General features: G+C 32.1%; 1 protein-coding gene across 4 annotated transcripts in view; it reads left to right on the top strand.

The window, feature by feature from the left end:
• Window positions 1–21,396, top strand: part of LOC129799659 (protein amalgam) — a 304,732-nt gene that overhangs the window by 177,911 nt on the left and 105,425 nt on the right. For all 4 annotated transcript variants that reach the window (XM_055843763.1, XM_055843764.1, XM_055843761.1 and 1 more), the window contains one exon: window positions 5,223–5,339. In XM_055843763.1, coding sequence (XP_055699738.1) covers window positions 5,223–5,339 — 117 coding nt within the window. The remainder of the gene's footprint in view (window positions 1–5,222; window positions 5,340–21,396) is intronic.

Consider the following 21,396-nt stretch of genomic DNA (forward strand, 5'->3'; position numbering starts at 1 on the left):
CACTTGAATAATTGTCTAGTGGCGATGAGAAAAAGCCTTCGATAAATGGGTATTTCATTGTGTCTGGTTCATAAATGGGACTTGGAAAAAAAATGTTCTAAATGTCCATGTCTCGTTCAATGAAAATTCGAGGGGAGGTTCACAAGGAGAAGACACAATGGTGAAAGAATCTCTCAAACAATTATTGCATTTGTTGAACGCCTAATTGAACCACAATTTGAATTTCATCATCATCTTTCTTATGTCTCACTGTGCCACTTAATGCTCCTTTTATGTGTCCCTTCCAAAAAAAAATGTTAATGTTGGGGAAAAAATGGAAATCAAGACTTTGATACTGTTTTCCCGTAGAAGTTTTTTTTTTTTTTAACTGGGGAATGTTGAGCTTTATCGTATTTAGCGGAAATTTAATTTCACAACCTCTTTTATCTTTGACCCCTGCAAATGGCACAAAGTGCTTCCGCAAATGGCAATTTTTGGAGATTCAGATTTTGGTGTCTCCTCATCATTGAACAACGAACACCTTTGGTACATTGCTGGTCCCTTTCTCCCAACCCAGATCTGGAGATTTCTCTACCATGGAAAGATTCAAAGCTCCCTTCCTCAATGCTGAGCTTAATGAAGCAACATCCAAGATTTCTTTCATCTTGATGAGTTCATGTTTATGGTGATAGAGTGTATATAGGGGAAGCGAATGGGATATTAGTTTTTACGATTTTTTTTCTGCCTCTCCCCACATTCCGAGATAAATGTGTTTCCGGCAAAAACTTTCACCCACACGCACCAAGCTTCAAATAAAGCTCAAATTGGGAAGATTTTTTTCTCTTTCCCACCAACAAAGCAAGTTTTTCCGGGGCTTTTTTTATAGGAGTTGAAAGAGCGGGAGAATTTTGTGGTGAAACTAAATTCATTTCGAGTTCTTCAATTAAGGTTTTCGCTCATTCTGAGGATCGACACATTCTCAGTCCAAAAATAAAAAGTTTTGTAGCTACACAGTTCACATTTATTTGCCTCAAAAACATCAACCACATGTAACTAAAGTTCTGCAAAACCAATTAAGAGTCCATTCAATTCAAGAAATCAATGCAGATTTCTCCAATTAAAATTTATTACGATCCCTATTTCTTGAAAAAACCAGTTGTTGAAATCTACAGAAATTGAGCAAGAAATTTTCTACATGTACGAAATTACATAATTCAAGGGAGAGATATTAGTTCCGAAGTGGTGTACAGCTGAAAATGGAGTGCTTGGAAGTCTTTGGAAGTGGGAGTGTCCGAAAAAAGGTCTTTTCCGTCCAATTCAGAAGTTTGCAGACAATATGCTACTTTTAGATCAGATTTTAAATTTGAGCGGCAGGATAAGTCAAAAAAATGTCTTGACATTTTATAAGTTCGGGTATGATACAAAATGGAGTAAATAACGCAAAAATTTATTATAACTGGATTAGTGTTGTAATTTATCCTAGGAATTATTCAGTTGAACGTTATTAATTTACAGTAGATTCCCTCAAATTCGGGCATTTAGGACCAAAATGTCACCCGAATTAGAGATAAATTCGGGTGACAAATTTTTTGAAATGCAACGATTTTTTATTAATCTGCATACACATATTGAGTTTACATACCCATATTAATTGTAAATTTCATTAAAAAAAATTACTTAATAATGCAAAATTACATAAAAACTCAGAGAAACTATGGCAAATTTGAGCATATTGGATTTATTTGTTAGCAAGATTCTACTGTATAAACAATATAAATCTATTATGAAAAATGTGTCTTTTACATTGCAATATAATTTTCTTTCATTTTTACAGGAGTTTTAAATTTTGTAAGGAACGAAAAGGTGCCGTTGTATTAGTATTTAATGTTAGTCAAATTTTGGAAACGCCTAAGTGATCCACTTCCATAAAAAAAAACATTTTGGGGGTTTATTTGGATCATGTTTAAATGATTGAAAAGTAGTTTGGAAAATTTCGATATAGAATTTTTTTAAGATTTTGGAATACAATAATTCGATAGTTATTTGGCTCTTTAGAAAAATTTGGATTGGATGTGTTTAAAAGTTCGATACATGGATGCCATATCTTTTCACTGAAAGGAATAAGGGAACTGTAGGAACTCTATGATCTGTATACTACTACTGGTACTTTTGGGGGTAGCCTTTTAACCAAAGACCTCTCTATCCAATTCCGGAGTACATGATTTGCCGGATCCTGTGCTGTGGTTGAACGGGTATGAAGTCTTTGGGGTTAACGGCAATGAAGTAAGAGCGTGGTGGTGAATGGGGTTTTGAGAGTAACCTTAAAAAAACATCTCACTGATCTGATCGCTATCCTATCGGATGATCTGTTTTTCAGAATAACTTAAACTTTTTCAAATGTGACAATAAATTTTTACCCGATAAAAAATGATCAACTTTTAGAAAACAATTAGTTTGCATATGATATTAAGTAAAATATTTTTTTTTCGAATGCATAAATAGTATTTATGGATTACTGACAATTCATTGGCAAACAGAAAAAAAATAAAGTATTTTTTTATCATTGTTTCCACCTGATTTCTCGAATATAACTTAGTCAAGATTTTTTTGGCCGATACTGTACTTCTGAAGTGCTAAATTAATTGTTGCACTCGTAGTTTTGGTCTCATACAGACTTTCCAACATAGTTTCAATAAATTAGAAACGATTTTTTAGAGACTCTCTTTTCAAAAAAACGCTTCACTGGTCTCTTAGAAAATCCATGAAAAGAAATTATGTTGCTCGTAAAACACAGATAATATTAAAATATTGTTAGTATTCAAAAATATGTTCTGCTAAAAATTGAAAAAAAAATTTTAAGTTTTCTTAATTAGATTTTTAATAATATAGTATAAATTATGAATTTCTAAGTATGAGAAGTGCATGGGAGTGCAAGAAGTGCTGGAAGTATTGCATAATTTTTGGGAGTATCCCGAAATTCTGGATGTGTGAAGGCTTTTTCATGCAAATTGTGGAAGTGTCGGGAAGTAGTGTACACATTTTCACCCTAATATCTCCCCCTTGATTTTAATGCATTCTTTTAGACATTAAAAATAAAAAGCTGCAGAAATTTGGACAGTATTTAATACAAATTGTCCAGTACAAAAAAAGTATGATGTAATGTAGAGCCAGTGAGCGTCGGAGATGAAGCCGAAAAAGTTTTAGAAAAAAATCGATTGTTTCTGAAAGCTTTGCCAACCTACCAACTCTCGATACTCACCAATTCTAAATATACCGTTGCAACTACTCTTCGACAAACGCCCAAATTAAAATTTGATAGTTATAAAATTTCTATTCATAGTTATCATATCATAATAGTTATCACATTAGATGATATGGTAGAGTATTACGGTTTCCGAACTTCTTTTACTAATGTTTTTTTTGCTTTATTTCCAAAAGTGATGTCGAATTATTTGGACTAATAAAGTCGTTCGGTTTAATAATTTAATAGGACAATCGTGATAGCAACTTTGAGGATTGTGATTTTTTCTGTTTTTTCTCATGTGTTGTGATTTAACAAAATCACGAAAAATTGATTAAAATCGATTCAGGCTTTTCCTCAATTCCAAGACCTTTCAAATAATTCTATATTTGTTCAAGTTTAATGAGAAACACTCTGACGACAGCAGTTTAATATTTAATAAGGCATGATGGGACAGTTTAGCGAAAGGGTACTTTCAATTTTTGCATATTTTTTTCTTTCTTTGAAAGGAATGGGATAAACATTTATGTTACTAAAGCGGTACGTAGACCTATGTTCATAAAAATTAATTTTGCATCGCTTTTCATTTGCTTTCTGCAACTCATTTTATTAAATTGAAACAAATTGAGACTTTATATAATGTCTTATTTTTACTAATTTATGATCAATTGCAGTTATCTATCGAAGTAGCATAATTGTAATAATTTGCTTCGTTATTTTATGAGTGCAATTAGGTTTTTAGCATTAGACGAATTCTAAGATGGTACTGACAATTTCGTTTTAAATCCCGCAAGTACAATAGGGCGCTTCTTATGGCCAGGAATGAACTATTTTAATAATTAACAACTTTAAATGTTCATTGTGTAGTAAGACTGTTGAGCCTAGAGGAATTGAAAGGAGAAAGCCCGTCCTGACAAAGACTCTTCTAAGCCAATGGTACCAATTACTGTTCAGCTGGGGTGGTAACTCTGAGGAGTGCTATAACGGCGGCTAACCTCAAATTGCGATATCGCTATAGTTCCGCTAGATAGGATTGTAAGTGCTCTCCGAGATATTCCGACGGCACAATCGATTCGGCTCCTTAGTCGGTCTTCACCAACAAAGCGAGGAAGACGCCAGATTTATAACATTCTAAGGATTTAAATTGATTTGAGTACCTACATTTTTTTTATTTATTTAACGAAAGAGTGTTGAAGAAAAATTACATTCCTTTTTGGCCTGTCTTTTCCCAACTAAACTAACCTAAATTTTTCTTCAATTTTTATAGTTTTTTTTATTTTCCTCACAAAATTTATAATTAAGTTTTCGAAGTAACATATCAGACGTATATAAACCGTTCATGCTCCACATTTATTAAATTTATTCGAATATAACATTTTTTGTGAAAGAAATATTTTCACGTTCGACGTATCGGACTTCTAATTTAGTTTTTATCTTTCTATTTTCACTGCAGGATTCTCATTTTCCTGACTGAAAATAATTTTTAAATGAAAATGATAAAAATTCTTCTCAAGTTTGCTCTTGTGAATTTTATTGTGAATCTTCGCAGATAGAGCAAAATCGTTAAACGTGTTCTGGATGATGTGCCAAGTAAACATATTGGCGTTCAAATAATATATTAAAACTTTGCAAATATTTTTGAATTCAAGAAGCCAAAACTGTTCAAAGAGTTTCCCGTAGTTATTTATGATGCAATATAATCTGACATTTTTCCGAAATTTTCTCTTATTTTACGCCAAAAGTACTTGAAGCATTTTTATCGGGATATTTTCTAAATTGATCAAACAATAAATTCTACGTGGATTGCATAAATCGATTCATAACTGTGTTTTGCATGGTCTATTTTGGAGAATATTGAACGAAAGTGTGATGATGATAAGATTGGTAATCAACGCTGATTAGTATCAAATAATTATTTTTTGTTGGACCACACATTAATTACATTTGTCAGTTAATGAATGGGAGTAGATCCAATAATTGTCTCATTTTCTTTCCTTTACAGGTAACAACAATAAACCTACGCAATCAACGTTAGCACCCAGATTCGTAACACGTGGACACACCTATAGGGCTGTTGTTGGTGACACACTTATGCTTCCATGTGAAGTGGAAAACTTGGGTGAGTAGATGGATATATACTTCTCAATAAATCCCACCCACTGATGACTTTCGAAAAGGCTTCGTAGGAAGAATATCAAAAACTTTTCTCTCGTTATCTATCTTGTCAGCTCGAAAGTGAAAGAACATTGTGTTAGAGATTCTGTTACACCCGGAAGAGTGTTTCCATGCAAAAGACTTCCCAGTAAGAGAATAGAAAGATCATACGAGGGAATATCTCTATAAAAAATCAATATTCTTTAGATATTTTATTGTGTTGTCATCTCCTATGATGAGATGCTCATGCATTTCAAAATCAACAAAATACATTTTTGCCCTCCTCAGGGGTTTGTCATTGTCTTCATGGTGGGATGAGAAAAATGACAAGAAAATTGAAAGATGATTGAAAAACTGATCCTCATCATCAAAGGGATTATCACGAAAGACAAGTTTGAAAAAAAAAAGAGGAAGAACATCTCAAATTATTTTTCCAATCACTATGGCAGATGACTTTTCTCAGTTCTTGTCTTTCTGATGTAATGTTTAGAGGAAGAAGAGCACCTTTAACCTTTTTGATACCTCAGTACCTTTAGAAAGTCAAATAAAATGAAGGGTTTTCAGACAGCATTTCATTGAAGTTTGAACTTCAAGAGCAGGTTTATACTGTTTAAAGTTCACTATGTAATTTTAGAACTTAGGCAAAGGTAAAATTCCATTAATTTAATACTTTTTGACTTCACTTGATACGGAAAATAATTAAAAACAAATTGTTACAAGTAATGAATAAAAAGTTTTTTTTCCAAAAATAATTTTAATTGATTAAGGAAAGTATTTGATGAAAATCGAATAAGTCGATAGCACTTTGTGATAAGCAATATTAAGTTACACATATTTTTTACTGATTGCAATAATTTCAAGATCGACATTTAAAAAAATCTAAAGAAAGATTTCATCCAAAATTATACTTATTTTCGCAATTAAAAAGAACATTGTAAAAAATGTACGAAATGGCCTAAAAGGTTCAGAAATTTGAAATTGGGATAAAAAATCATTGAATTGTATTCTCGGTCTTTTGTGGATAATTTGGAGTCAAGAAACACGGTATAGACTTTTTTTTAAACTTCTCTATTTCCTCCTCTTACGACTTTTCGGAGATTGGTTGTCTCCTTCCTCAGGTATGGGGAAGTTCTTATCAGGCTTTTTGGGGAATCACTTGGACAATTACATACACTTGGACTCCTTGGACTTGATAAATCGTTTTCTGGGACGATGACATCATTTGGACGGTTTGACACAGACCTGATAATAACTTCCCCATACCTGCCCATACCTGAGGAAGGAGACAACCAATCTCCGAAAAGTCGTCGTAAAAGCAGAAAATAGAGAAGTTTTTAAAAAAAAAAGGTCTATACCGTGTTTCTTGACACCAAAAAAAAAATATTATTATGTTTATTAGAGATCTTACACGGTCTTTAGTTCTAAACTTCAGTCATATGGCTAAGGCAACAGTTTTAGAAGTATTTTGATTTAGGCAAATAATTCATAACTTTTTTGAAAAATAGCCAAAAGTGCTTGTTATTCAGAATTTTGAGACTTGTGGAAACTGACGAAGAGAAGACTTAGTAAACTCTAATTCAATAAATCACAGAAAATAAAAACGGTTTTCACACTACTTTTAATGGTTACAGATTAACCAAAACCGGATAAAAAAATTAAAATATTTTGAAAATAAAATAAAAAATAACGTTCTAAACGTTCTAATCTCAAACAAAAAATTAATAATATTATCCATCAAGAATAGAACACCCTGAGCTGAAGCACGTGCCACTATTAAAACCGAAAAGAGATATCTCGTACTTCTTATATCCTGAACTCCAATTCTGTTAAAAAGTTTAAACTAATTTTCCGAGTTTAAGCATAAAGGAAAACAATTCTGTTTACGTGGCAACAAAATACTTTTTGATACTTTATTCAAAAATAACCTTTTTCTCAAATTTTGTTTTACGACTTTTCGTATTCATTTCTTAAAAGCAACCTTAAACACAAAAAGTGTTTGTGGTCAGTAAAAAACTAATTTTGATCATTAAACATTTATAATATGTCGGTAAGGAATGCCCAATAGGGCTAGGATAAATGCAGATTTGGTCAGTACAAAATCGGTTTTGACTTCCAATTACAGAAAGTAACGTTTTTAATCGGACGAGTCCTTCTCAATTGAAGTGCAATTTATTTACTTTAAAAAATCATATTAATTTTTAATGATTTTTTTCCACAATATTTAGACGCAAGATAAAATATTCTAAACATTATGTGCTGAAATTAAAATAAAATTCTCATATAATTATCTTGCACTATGATTTAATTTAATAACGGATGAAGTTTCTATCAAGCAAACAGCGCAGAAAATGAAAATTCGAGAAAATTATTTAACTGTTGTGAAACACTAGTTGGAAAAATTAAATGGATCAGTTTTCCGTGAATTTTATGAAATAAAGCAAAATATGCTGCAAAAGGGAATTCTTCTGGAATGAAAGTCTTTTCAACACAAACTACACAACATCTACTAATTTAAGTCGCTTCAATCTCTCCACTTCACGTGAGGAATTTTTCCTGAGAAGGATTTTCCCAGAATAGAGAATAGAGTACAAAAACATCTGTTCCAACAACATAATATATTGTCTGTGGTCGTTTGGTAAAGTTTTACTTGTTTTTAGGCTCTGAAAACGCACCCAAAAACGAAGGAAGTGTTTGGGTTTGTGGGGGTGTATAAGAAATTATATGTATTGTAAATAGAATAACAGAAATGCCTCTAACATAATTCACGAACTTATCCTTCTTCTCTCACTCATTGAAAATGGACCTCAAATCATATTTCCTCTATATAATTCAAGGGCTGGAAGGATGGAAAAGCGGGAAAAGACAAATGGAATTCACAAATGGTGTAATCTGATTATTTCCATCCAATGACGATGATGGAAGTGAATTTTCCCACATATGCAAACAAATACCATCCAGGAGAAGTCGTTGGATTAAATTTCACGTGGCATTCCTCGGTCTGAACGATAAATCTCATGCCTTTTGCCACCCAAACCCATTGGAAACCTACGGGTGTACTTTTTTCAATAAATCAGTTCCTGGGAGAATTTAAATTTTGCATGAATGCTTCATGTCGAAAAAAAAATCATTAGCACTTTTACCCAGAGTGAAAATGAGAAAAAAAGGTGAAAAACTTTAAAAGCTCCCATGAGGGATTTATTTTTGCACATACTAATACCTCGCAAGGAGATCATGAATCTTTTCTACCTGAAAAGCATTACATTATGTACAAAACTTTTGAGGGAAAAGCTTATAGTGCTTTCCTATATGAAATATTTTACAAAATCCTAAATTTATATATTGAATTTACTAATTCTCAAACTTTATTAAAAAAAAATTATGTTACTTCAGAATTTCACAACTTTAGAGAAAATCAATATTTTGCTAAGATATAATTTTGTATTTTTATTAAAAGACATTTGACCACGCCTATAAATCCATGTATGTTTGACAATTTAATTTTTTGATAAAATATTTTATCGATCCTTGCAGACAATACCCCTATAAATTTTCCTACCCCTAACCCCTACAAATGGGCGTACTCATAACGACTACATCAATGAAATTGTAATGCACGGCCCTACGAAAAACCATCACGCAAATTTTTAAGACACGCCCCTTCAAAATAAAGACTAAGAAAACAAAATATATTATAACTGTATTTCTGAATATTTAGTTTTTGTTAATTAATGTGCACCATTTAACGGGACGATTGTTAGTACCGTACCTTAAAGCTGGAAATAAAAAAATGTAGGCTTTTTGGCATAATCTTGTATTTCTGACAGTTGCGACTGTCGCTTAACAGTTGAGCCTTTCGAATCAGAATAACCTTTTCAAGGTTTTCATTTACCTGTATATTTATCGTGATAAACTGTTTAATTGCTGATTAGAATTTATAACAAAACTACTGGTATAATTTTTAGGTTATAAGAACTTTAAAGGCAAGGGGTAATTCATAATCAATCAGATTGGCTCGAGTTCCCAAAAAATATGCCAAAAAGTATAAAAGATTATGCAAAAAATATAATAGGTTGCCTGGGATTCCTGTAAAAATACATGGGTTCCCCAGCCAGATTGGCTCGTGTTCACCGAAATGAGTCACCCCTCGTTTAAAGGTGGGGCCTATTTCTCGAAGCTGGAAATATTTGATAACGGTTGAGCTTTGATAGAATCTAACCTAATCCGATGTTTTGAGGAGTTACTGGTCTCAGTTTTATTCAGTTTTCCAATTTAGTATCTTTTACAGACTTACTTTTTGGTCAATGACGTCTACTCATTACAAATTTATTTGCTCCTGTATTTTTAAAGCCTACAGCCTAGAGTTTATCCCTAAAGCCTTGCAGATATCTTAAATTGAGATCTGATAGAAGTAAATTTCAAATTTGGAGCTTTGGGAAAAATAATTCCTAAAACTGATCCCTATACAGGGGGTCGCGGGATTATGCACTTCGGGATAATTCATCTGACGGGAATGGATACACAATTATGCATGTTTGTGGTTTGCCTACCATTTGGAGTACAATTTGTGGAAACAGTTTTGAAATATGCTTAATGTAACTTTTTTCCGATGCGGAAAATTAAAAAAATAATTTATGCTTATCAGAAAAAATATTATTTGTTTTATAAAGGTATTTTTTCGAATATTTTAAAAATAATTTATTGAAGAACTCACGGAAAAAAGTTCTTTTTATGATGCATTTCTTTTGAACAGTTGAATCTCTTCAGTCTGACTACTTTTACTCCTCGAGGAATACGTTCTACGGTAACTTATTCGAAAAAAGCCCTTACGGGAATGTAAATTTTGTGGATGCATAATTTCATTTCGCGCGGTTTTCTCGATCTTGAAAATGTGTATAACCCCGGAACCCCTGTATCTTTAGCGGAAAAACAGCAGGAGTTAGAAATTCGAATTCTTTATCATATTCTTTATATCATAATGTTTCATAACAAAGACTTTCTTTTTAATATTTAAAAAGAAAAGAACCGCTTTGAAATTTTAAAATAAGTAATTGAAGATTATACGAGGTATCATAATTATTTATTTACCCAAAAAAATCCTGAATTAAATTTATTAATAAAATTTTGGAATATAGATTATAATTTTCATTCAAGCGATCTGGAAAACCAATAAATTGGCTTGAAAAGCCTCCAACCAAAACAAGAAAATTAAAAATAAAACAGAGTAAAACCAATATTGGGACACTCAATGGGTCAAGTGGTAGAGCTCTACTAGCTCTGTGATGCAAGTATCCCGGGTTCGAATCCCCTTTTGGGTCACCAGGAATTTTTCTGGCGTTAAAGGTGTTCGAATTGCTTCCAGTGAGCTTCACTGCACTTGATTCCACGGACATCGGACTGACAATCCCATCCCCGTATAAGAAAAATAATAATGGATATCCCGACGGAACTCCCCTTGTGCGAAGGCCTATTTGCCCTATGGAACGTTGTGCCACCATTATTATTATTATTATATTATAAAACCAATATGAAAATAAATCCAAATTCAATTCTTAGATTTACTTACCAAAATTTGAATTCTTTCAAACTGCTCATGCATTTTAAACGAATGTTAATTTTGTACAGTGTTCTACAGATATGTCTTCTGCGAAAGTATAAACTAAGGTACAATGTGGTAATTGGGAACAAAACTAAATTTGAATTTTGAAATTTCCTCTGTTTTAGATCTTCAAAAAGGAAAACATCCACGAAGAAGTATATTTCAATGTAGGGCTGAAACATCAAAATTCGAACATAGGTCCGATTCCAAATTACCCCATTGTACCCTACATGTATACTAGAAAGAAAGCGACTTTATATTGTTCATAAAATAAATTTTTTTTATAGTATTTTCAATAGAATTTCTTGCTGAGTTTCAGATCTGAATCACTGAAAGCTAATTTAAAATCACAATAACTACCAGTTTTGTGATGGCATGATTCATGGAAAGTGTGTCAGCATCATGGTATTGTCTCCAGCCTCTTGTGAAGGTGCTGGCAATTGTAATAATTTTCATGTTGTCTCATCACATGATGACATCCTTCTGCATTCATCCACGTGCTAAATGGTTGTTGAGAGCTGGAGGATGGAATATGACACAATGTTTTCCAGTACTTGACTGCATGCTTCTATTGTCCTGCTGTGGACTAAAGGATGAATATGGAAAGCAACTAACCTGAATCTTGCCTAGATTTAAAAAAAAAAAAGTGAATACATAAAGTTTCCCACATTGGAATTCATAAAACAACTAACAATGCAATTTTGATGCAATCCTCTTCTACGTTTTAAGAGCACATCTAGGGATTCTTGTTCTACTTAAATCACCCACTTTTCGTCCCTCTCTCTTCCCATATCAAAACCTCCGAGAATGCCACAATATTGCACATTTCGACACTGGTGTCCACTTGCGAACAACATAACGTAACACTACGATTTACATGAACTTACCCTCAGTTCAAATTTCAAGTGAAGAATGTGAGATTTAGAGATCACTTTAATGTTCATTTGCAAAAGTAAAGTGAATTTTAGGGATACAATTACTCCTGTTATTTTACAATAAAGTAATTCAATTTAATTTCAATCGAAAATTGATTGTACGTTTATTATAAGAATAGCTTTTTTTCACTCAATCGCTTGAAAAACATGTTCTATAGAGTTCTCCTATGTTTGACCATGAAAAATTTATTACCCAAAGAGCATTTTCTGACCAGTTCGAAAATTTGACAAAAAATTGTCGAAATATGCTCGACATACTCAGACATTTCTATTTAATTTCGTCGATTTGGCCAAGTTTTGCTTATTGGGTAGGGAATAGTTCAAGTTTATTGTCGAATATAGCCAAAATCAGCTAAAGCGGTCTTCAGACTAGAGATTTAATATACTTCCTGAATGTCCTAAAATCCTAAGTAGAATACAATTCAATTAAGCCAGGGATCTATCCGTCCAAGAGCCAACGGTCTTGCCTATTGCTCCACTGAGATGCCCGACAACGAATTAGAAAAGTTAAGCCATATGGCTAAACCTTAGGTCTGAAGCCCATATAAGGCAATCTTAATACACTCGGTCCCGGGATTATGCATATTTTCGGGACCGAAAAAAAACGTGCGAAATGGCATTATGCATCGAGAAAAATTGCATACCCGCAGGGGCTTTCTTTTGAATAAATCGGCCATAGAACGAATTTCTCGCGGAGTAAAAGTTGTTTAAACAAAAGGATTCAACTGTTTAATAGAAATGCATTAATAAACAGTACTTTTTGGCCAGAGTTCTTCAATAAATGGTTAGAATATTAAAAAAAAATACCTTAATGAAAGAAATTAGAGTTTTATTCTGAAAAAGTAGCAAATTATTTTCAAATTTCCCGCGTCACAAAATAGTATACATTCAGGCGTATTTCAAAAATGATTTCATAAATTGACTCCCAAAAGTAGGCAAACTTGCATAATTGTATGTGCATAATCTCGTCAGGTGCATAATCCCGAAGTGAATAATGCCGAGATTGAGTGTAGATCCTTAAATTCGATAAGATACCGTTATGCTGACTTTGTTTTGCTACTTGGGTAGTTTATACCCTGTGGTTTATTTCTGCTGCTCGGGATATTTTTCGCGCTACCTGTACCTTGCTTTCTCCCTAGACCTTGAGCAATAAAACAGATTAACCCACTGTATCAAAATTTATATTTCAATGTAGCCTAAGTAATGTAAGATTGTACTGTATAGTCCTAAATTGAGTCTTTCAATCCAATTTTAAGTGTGTAAATTTAATGTAAATGAATGAAAGTCATCTTTTCTAATGAATGTGGGATTTGAAGGTTGCACTAAGAGACTTTATGTTAATTCCATGGCAATTTACATCGTGAGCTGAAAATTAATTGTAATTATTTAAATGATTCACCTAATTGGTACAGATTTAAGCAATTAAGCAATTTTGCACGCATTCCCATCTGACTCCCTCCCCCCATCTATGAAAGGCCTTAGGAAAGGGCTGCACACCAACACCCAATGATGGGGATCTTTTCAATATAGAATGCTTCAAAAGTGCCTTCTACTCATGCGAAGCTCTGGGGTGACGCTGATGATCTTGCGGAGGAAATATTTCCATTCTATCCAACCATGCGGAAAGCTTTGACGAATGCCAAAATTGGAGCTGGGGATAGTCGGGTACTCGTACAAATGGCATCCCTTCAGAGATTGCCAGAGAATGTGTAGCAGAGCTTCGTACAAAAGTCAATACAGCTTTCTACGGTGAGGGGTGTAAATTCTTAATCATTCCCCATTTTACCTAAAGTGTTCATATATGTCTTTGGCATCTGGGAAAACGGGATAGAGGCTGAGTTAAACTTTCTCCACACCATGAACGGTTCAAGTTAGGAATAGGGAGCATATGTAATAAATTAGAGCCCACACATACACCGGCAAACATTGATACTTTACGGGAGGGTGATGTGGATTCTAATATAGTTTTGAGCTGGATTCCGTGGAACAAAGTGCACCCCACCGTGACGTAATCCAAACATTATTAGATCCCTCGAAAGCGTCATAAAGGTAGAACAACATAATACAACTTTCAGAGAAGTCAAAATGAGGGTAGAGTGAATTTTAGAGGATGGGAAAAGCTCACTTCATTGATCACCAAGAATATTTCCATTCCATAAAATCCTTTAATTTGTGGGAAGCCAATTTAAAAGAGTAAATCAATGTCATCAATCGATAACTTTTGACTAGGAATAGGAACCTACCCCACTAAAGTGAGACTATTTCACTTTCGAATTAAATTGTATTAAAAATATTTTTGTCAAAGGTAGAAATCGATTCGATCATTGAATATGAGAAATAAAATCCTCATGGAGACGTAGGAATTAATATAGGGTAAGTGTGCCAAATTTCGTCATAGTTGCATGCAAGCACCAAAGTCTCAAGTTTGAAATGTAATATCTTTAATAGAAATTGATTTTTTTATTCCTTCTACTTAAGGAGTGTTGCTTAGAACCTTGTAGACATTTTATTGTCTTTATTTACTCTAAATTCATTCTTAATACATTTTAAAATGAATAAAAATGTAGACTTAGCTTTGGTGCCCTATTTCGGCCACCTTCATTCTCATAGTTCCTTGCCCTTCGGGAATTCTTCCAATATCTTTTTCACGTCATCTCGTTTGTCGAAGCTACATTTTTTGTTATTCTTTTCCACTGTATAATCTCTAGAGTATATAAAAATTAAAAATTTATGGAAATTCGAGGAACAAAAAAGGTGTCCGAAATTGCAAGCTGGCTGGAATTTGGCACACTTACGCTAATGGAAATTCATTGAATTAAAAAAATACTTAGCCAGTTGTGAAAGATAGAAATTTAAAAATGGATTATGAGTTGGGTTATTGAGATGTATTAAATGTTAGTTTGTGAACGTGAACTGCCCAATTCTTCCCAACAGAATTTTAATTTTCCAATTTACAATTTATCTTTATGTACTCAAATATTAAAAACTTTTTATTCACGAATATATTTTCCTCAAATAAATCTAAATATTTTTCTGGTATTAAATTGGACTTCTTAAAATGATGAAATAAAATAAATATCCTTAAAACCATCCCAATGAATTTGGGTCAACAAACTTATTTTGACCCTTGATGCTTTATTTGGTTTGGAAATAAATACCCAGATTCTTTTATTAAGGGCCATGATTATATCACTTGTAGTTTCAAAATGATTACCAAAATCGGTTTTATTGCTCTAAAACCAGTCCAATTAGTGTTTAATATTATTTACTCCATTTTCTTTTCTCAGAAACCATTTAAACTATTTAAACTAAGTCTATTTTCATTAATATTTATGGGAAAATTCCAGCTTTTCATTCTTTAATAAAATAAATTTTAAGAGCTTCATCATCACTGAAAATTGAAATTTATACATCAAAATGCATTTTAGTGACAATTATTGTTAATCTTGTTAATCGTCATAAAATTTTAATGTACTGAATATTTGTATTTAGGAAATTTTATTGACTAGAAATCATGAAGAACTTTCCTAGTACTTGCTTTTACTTCCTAGTACTAGCATGATATTAAGGTTCTAACGGGAATTTAGGAAATTAGACATAGAGAGAAAACCAGTGTCGTAAAATATCCGATAAAAACTTCAACAGCAAAATGGTTTTAATTAGATTTGTTAGGTTAATCACAGGATCAAACTAATAAGAAACATGGAACAAAATCTCAAAGTTTTAATTAAACTAATAATTGAGTTACTAAATACAAATTAAAGTCATGAATAATGCGTTTCAAAATTATATTGTTTCATTAATAAAACATTTTTAAATAGCGCGAAGTCTAATTAATTGTGAAATAATAATTTTTAATAGCAGATTGTATTTCCTTTCATTTGAAAGTTCAGCATTATTCACATGAGATTAAATATTTAATTCCATAATCTTTTTTGGCTCCATCGTATTCTTAGATTAACTAAGACTATGAATACTTTCAAATTTTATGCAGTTGGAGAACACGATAGAATTAAAATATTTTATGGAATTAAATATTTAATTGGATGCGGCGGATGAAGTCTTATAGAGTCGAAATTCGTTTAATAATCATTTTCAGAAGAGCTTGAAAATTTCACCAATTATTCAAAAATTATTGCAGCAGATTGGACAGTATTTTGATAAAAATGATCAGTAAGAATCCTTTTAATATTTTCAAGCTAAAATTAAATTTTATACTGAGCATTCTAAATTATTTACAGACAAACTGATTTTTTTAGTAACCAAATTTGCTAATTTACAGGCCAAAAATATTTTTTTCTTTAAACATTGAATTTCTTTCTAAATTGCAGAAATATTTCATTTAATCTGTTTCACACTGTAACTTTCAGTATTTTTCTTTGTTTCCTGTGTAAGCTATAGAGCAGGAATATGGGAAGCTCTATTGTAAAAGTAGAAGAAGAGTAATGTAAAGTGATGGAGATTCCTCAACTTGCTGTGGGTATTAAATGGAAAATGAAAATTCTTCACAAGTTAACTAGTGGGATGAACCATTTCCCACTAATAACTTGAATATTCTCTTCCATGGCACGATAATAGGGATAAATGAGTACCTCAGCACGACAATACTGTACCTATTTCGGGGAGTTGAATGAGTCCTTCTCGTGGTATTTCTACATCTCCTGGTTTTTGGTTGCGTGTTGCCGGAATCTGCAACACATTTCTTAATTCATTTTACTCATGTAATCCCCAACCTGCCACCACAAGTAAAATCACCCGCTTCATCCTAAATATCAGTCGCTGAGCAAATTTGAGGAAGGAAGAAGGTAATCTGTAACTATTCTGGAATGACATACAATCCCATCTAAAGTAGGGGCGTTCACTGGTATATCCCAAAAGCTTCTGGGGCTCACGATATTTGTATCCAATTCACGTCTGTTATATCGCGACATTAATTTAAGTGGGGTTTCACTGTGGCTGGTGATTCAATGAATTGTGATTAAAGATACTTAATTATTCGCTCATTCACAATTATCAGAAATGACATCGCTGAGAAATGTTCACTACCTCACGCACATCCCTCCAAAAAGGCTTGCCATCAGATGATAGATATAATACAGGCCTGGGCGTCACCAGAAAACCCCTAAAGCTTTGCTGTTTAGGGGAACCATACCAATGGGGGGGATTATATCACTCTCCTAAAGGCAGTCTTTTACGACTTAAAGAGGAAATATTTTATTGATTGCTCTCCATTGTGAGAAATGTCCTGTTATTCTTTACCAAAAGTGCTTTCCAATAATACCAGTAAATTTTATCCCTTCTATATGCTTTGGGCCATGGTGAAAAAAATTGAGGCTGTTTCCATGGAGTTTTGTAACACCAGGACGATATTAATTTAATAGAAAAGTTGACTTTAAGAGATTTTTCTCTATTGATGTATCTCTATGTGCTTGACTAAAGCCCTAAAGCTTCTGTATAAAAGGTATGACCTTCTTCGAAGGCTTAAACATTTGGCATGATTCCAATTGTAGGAACATGTACTTCCTTAAATAGAAAAATAATAATTAAAGAAATCAATTTATTTAAAATTTAATTTCGGTGAGTGAATTATTGAATTTTGATCAGTCAAAATATAAATCTTTACAAAAACGTATCGAATTTATATAATTAAGATTCTAGCACACCTCATAGATTAGGAAAATTCCATGAAATCAAAATTCATATCTCTTTCTGTTTTGCATATTTCTACCTCATTCGTTTGCACTAAAATAAAATTTGTTGTGATGTTTAAAAAATGAAGAAAAAATATTAATTTTGGTTTCATAAATTTCCTTATGTAAAGAATAGTATAATAAAAGCATAACCATATAAGATGATTGCAGGTAGAATGAAAATCTTTATTTTCTCTTTCCAAAAAGTTTTGTGACAATTTTACTGGTTTCAGTGACTTCAGAACACCTATTAGATCAGGAAAATTTCGTGAAATCAAAATTCATCAAAAAATCAAATTCTTTATCAAACATTTTGCATATGTCATCCATTTCTTCATACTCCTCAAATTGAGTGTTAAAGGGTACATGGGAAGATGGGGCTACTTTGAGCTGCGGGGCTACATTGATATACAATTTTTTCTCACACTTCTAAAAAAACTGGGCTTTTACTTAATATAATTTAAATAGACGAAACAATTATTGTGGATCTAAATAATATAATTGCAAGGCCTTGCTTTCTTTAGAAATATGCGAAAAAACCGTATAATAATGTAGCCTTACAACTCAAAATAGCCCCATCTCCCCTAATAGATGTAAGCGAAACATTTGGGAAGAAAAGAAGTGTAATCAAATTTGATTTTTTTGGCCAAATTTAACTTTTTTTCACTAGGGTGAAAACACCAGTTCTCGTCAGTGCCCCACTTCTCGCCACTTACATTGAAATCGCTATTTTTCGCAATTTATGAAATAAATGAGTCGCAATTTTTTTTGTATTGTTTCTGCTTCTACGCATAGAATCGAAAAATAATAATTATTCGTTTTGGATTCACGATTTTGATCACATTGCAGTGCATCGAATCCAACATCTCTTACCAAATGTACTAAGTGTCGTCAAATTTTCATCAGGTCAAAAATACCTATTTGGGTAAATAATTTGTCTACTGAATATTTAATTGTACTTGTGGAATACATAAAATTTGTATTTAGTCAATTAATATTTCATTTTATATTATTTTTGTATATAAATGAGGCATGGCGAGAAGTGGTAATATTCTGGAATTGATTTTACCACCTGTCGCCATATCTTTTCAATAGGCGACGCTAACTTCACTTCGTACATTCTCAGTTGTCAAATCTGCATTGTTTACTTTCTGCAAAAGCCCCATAATTTGATTTCTTAAATAAAAGTGAAGAAAAATCATTTAAAGAGAGTAATAATAAAGTGATCACAAGGAAAGAGAAATGGTGAATGTATTCCTTTCATAGTATTGCCTAAAATAACCGAGTGTGGTTTTTTTCAAGTGGGTGGCGAGAAGTGGTTACAAATTTTACAAAACTGGCGAAAAGTGGTAAAAAGTGGCGACGAAATGGTTATTTTTGCATTATTAATAAAAATCAGTTTTTTAAGTAGTCCAGCGTTATGTTCTAGGATTATTGTTTTCATGTATCTATAGAGCCAATACATCTAAGTAACTTTGTGTCAAATTTGACTTATCTTGTAACACGGATTCAAAAGTTATGATTAAATGAATTTAATTTTTTCCTAAACATGGCGATAGCCGGTTATTCCACCCTATACTCTTAAGGGACACTTAAGGGGATTGTCTGAATTACAAGGGCAAAAAATGGATAGTTTTATTATTTCTAAAATTGAAAGACAGTTTTCGCTTTGTTTTTAAACGAGGGCTAGATGGACCACTCTATAAACAGGAGCCTAATTCCCGGAGACCGCATGAGTCCCCCCCAAATTGTCCTTGGACAAACCGAGGTGGATATAATTTATGGAGCGCCCACAGAATACATGGAAAAAATCTATAAAGTTTTTAGCTTTCTAAATTCCAAAGTCTCTAAAAATACCAAAAGTGAATTTGAAGCATTGTGAAATATCCGGAAATGAAAGAGAAAGAGCATCGAGCAGGTTTCGTGTGCTTTCAACTATTTTTAAAATTGGCAGGAATAATCCGTAAGACACTTTTTGAGCGAATGAAACAATTAAAGGATTATTCACTTAACAATTAAAACAATGATTGAAAACTTATTTTCTATGACATGTTAAAGTCAAAATTTTGTCCAAAAAACCATTTTTTTTAGGATATCTGAAATAGTTCCAATCATACTTTTATCTTCGGGTTTTCATGGTTTATGAAATAAACTTATAAAAATTGATTTGTTTCGATTTTATTTATAAGATAAGAAGAAGCTGCACATTTCCCGCCAATAGGAGACTTTTATGATGAGGCGCTCAAGTAAACTACACATTAGTTAGACATTTTGTATTATCTTTTTTTGAGAAAAATTGTTTGAGCACCTTAAATATTTATAAATAAAATCCAAAAATTATAAAAAGCTTAGAAGTCACAAAAAACAAAAATTTTTCTCCTCCTAATTCAGGAAACTCTTAAACAAATAATAATAATAATAACTATGTAAAGGGAAGTGGGGAACCTTTGAAAGTGGGGCAGCTTTGAAATTGGGATTTTTTTCTTACCATTAAATAAAATTGAGCCTCAAGCCTCATCACAATGCAATTTAGCTTTTCAATGTGTTTATGTAGTAAATTATATCATGATAAGGCTCAATTTAATTTAAAAATAGGTAAAAAATGCCAATTTTAAAGTTGTCCCACTTCCCATATTCAAAAAAATCAAGAAATATATTAAGAATCTTAAAACTACTTAAATTTTTAAATTCTGTTATTATAAAATAAGGATATTCACTCAAAGCTAATTCACTCAAAGCTTAAGCTCACCCAAGGCTAATCAGGAATCTAAAAACTAACTTTATTTTTCATGATAATTAACGGCTATATATTTTCTAATTTTCATGATTGGAATTGCTTATTTGTTTTTAAATTAATTTTGTTTTTTTAATCTACTATACATATATTTATATTAAAATTGTGTTTTATTTATTGTACACAAAAAACAACTAAAACAAATTGTTTATCTGTATCCAATTAAAACACTAACATTTTCATTAAATCGAAAAACTAAAGAAATAATCTCATAAATATATTTTTGATATACAAATATTATTTTATTTTGATAAAACATTCATTTGAAAGAAAATATTTGAAATCCTCGTTAAACTTAATGAGAATCGAAAAATTTGGCATAATTTCTCAAAAAATAAAAGCTCCAAATCAACTGATTTTACTCTCAATAATAGAGATATTATATAGATGGAAATCGATATTTTCTCTTTTTTATTAAAGCAAAAATATACTGCAATAATTTTTCAACACACAACGCTTTTTACATAGAACAATACAATCTATTGCTAGGATTACTTTGCAGTTTAGTTTTTCATTCTAAAATGTTATTTTTTTGCCAAAGTTCATCCCTTAGCTCTTGCATGAGAAAGAGATTGAAGTGGAAAATCCGACTTATAGTGAAAGTCCTTATATTAATCTGATGGTTAGTATGAAATGGTGTTTAGAAAGTGAATTTGTATCACTCACCTAAGGGTATTAGCCGGTGTTAGGTGCGATTACAGCTGCAGTTAATATAGTTAGGAAAAGTCCGCAGGGCCAAAGTGCTGAGGAGTTAGGCCCTGAAAAAATAGCCACATTTGCGTGTCAGGGTGAGACAATTTATTATTCAATTATGTATTTTTTTTTATTATCATGACTCCATTGTATAAGCATATTGTCGGACAAGTACCATCCTGAGTGGAAGTTTTTTTCCCTACCTCAAATAGGTGGGTATAAAATCTCTGGAAAATTTACGTATATGGCTGTAATTGATATAATAAATCAAATGATTTTTTTTCTCAATCGATACTTGAATATTTAGAGGAAAG

The sequence above is a fragment of the Phlebotomus papatasi genome, chromosome 1 (assembly GCF_024763615.1).
Source record: "Phlebotomus papatasi isolate M1 chromosome 1, Ppap_2.1, whole genome shotgun sequence".
Taxonomy (NCBI): Eukaryota; Metazoa; Arthropoda; class Insecta; order Diptera; family Psychodidae; genus Phlebotomus; species Phlebotomus papatasi.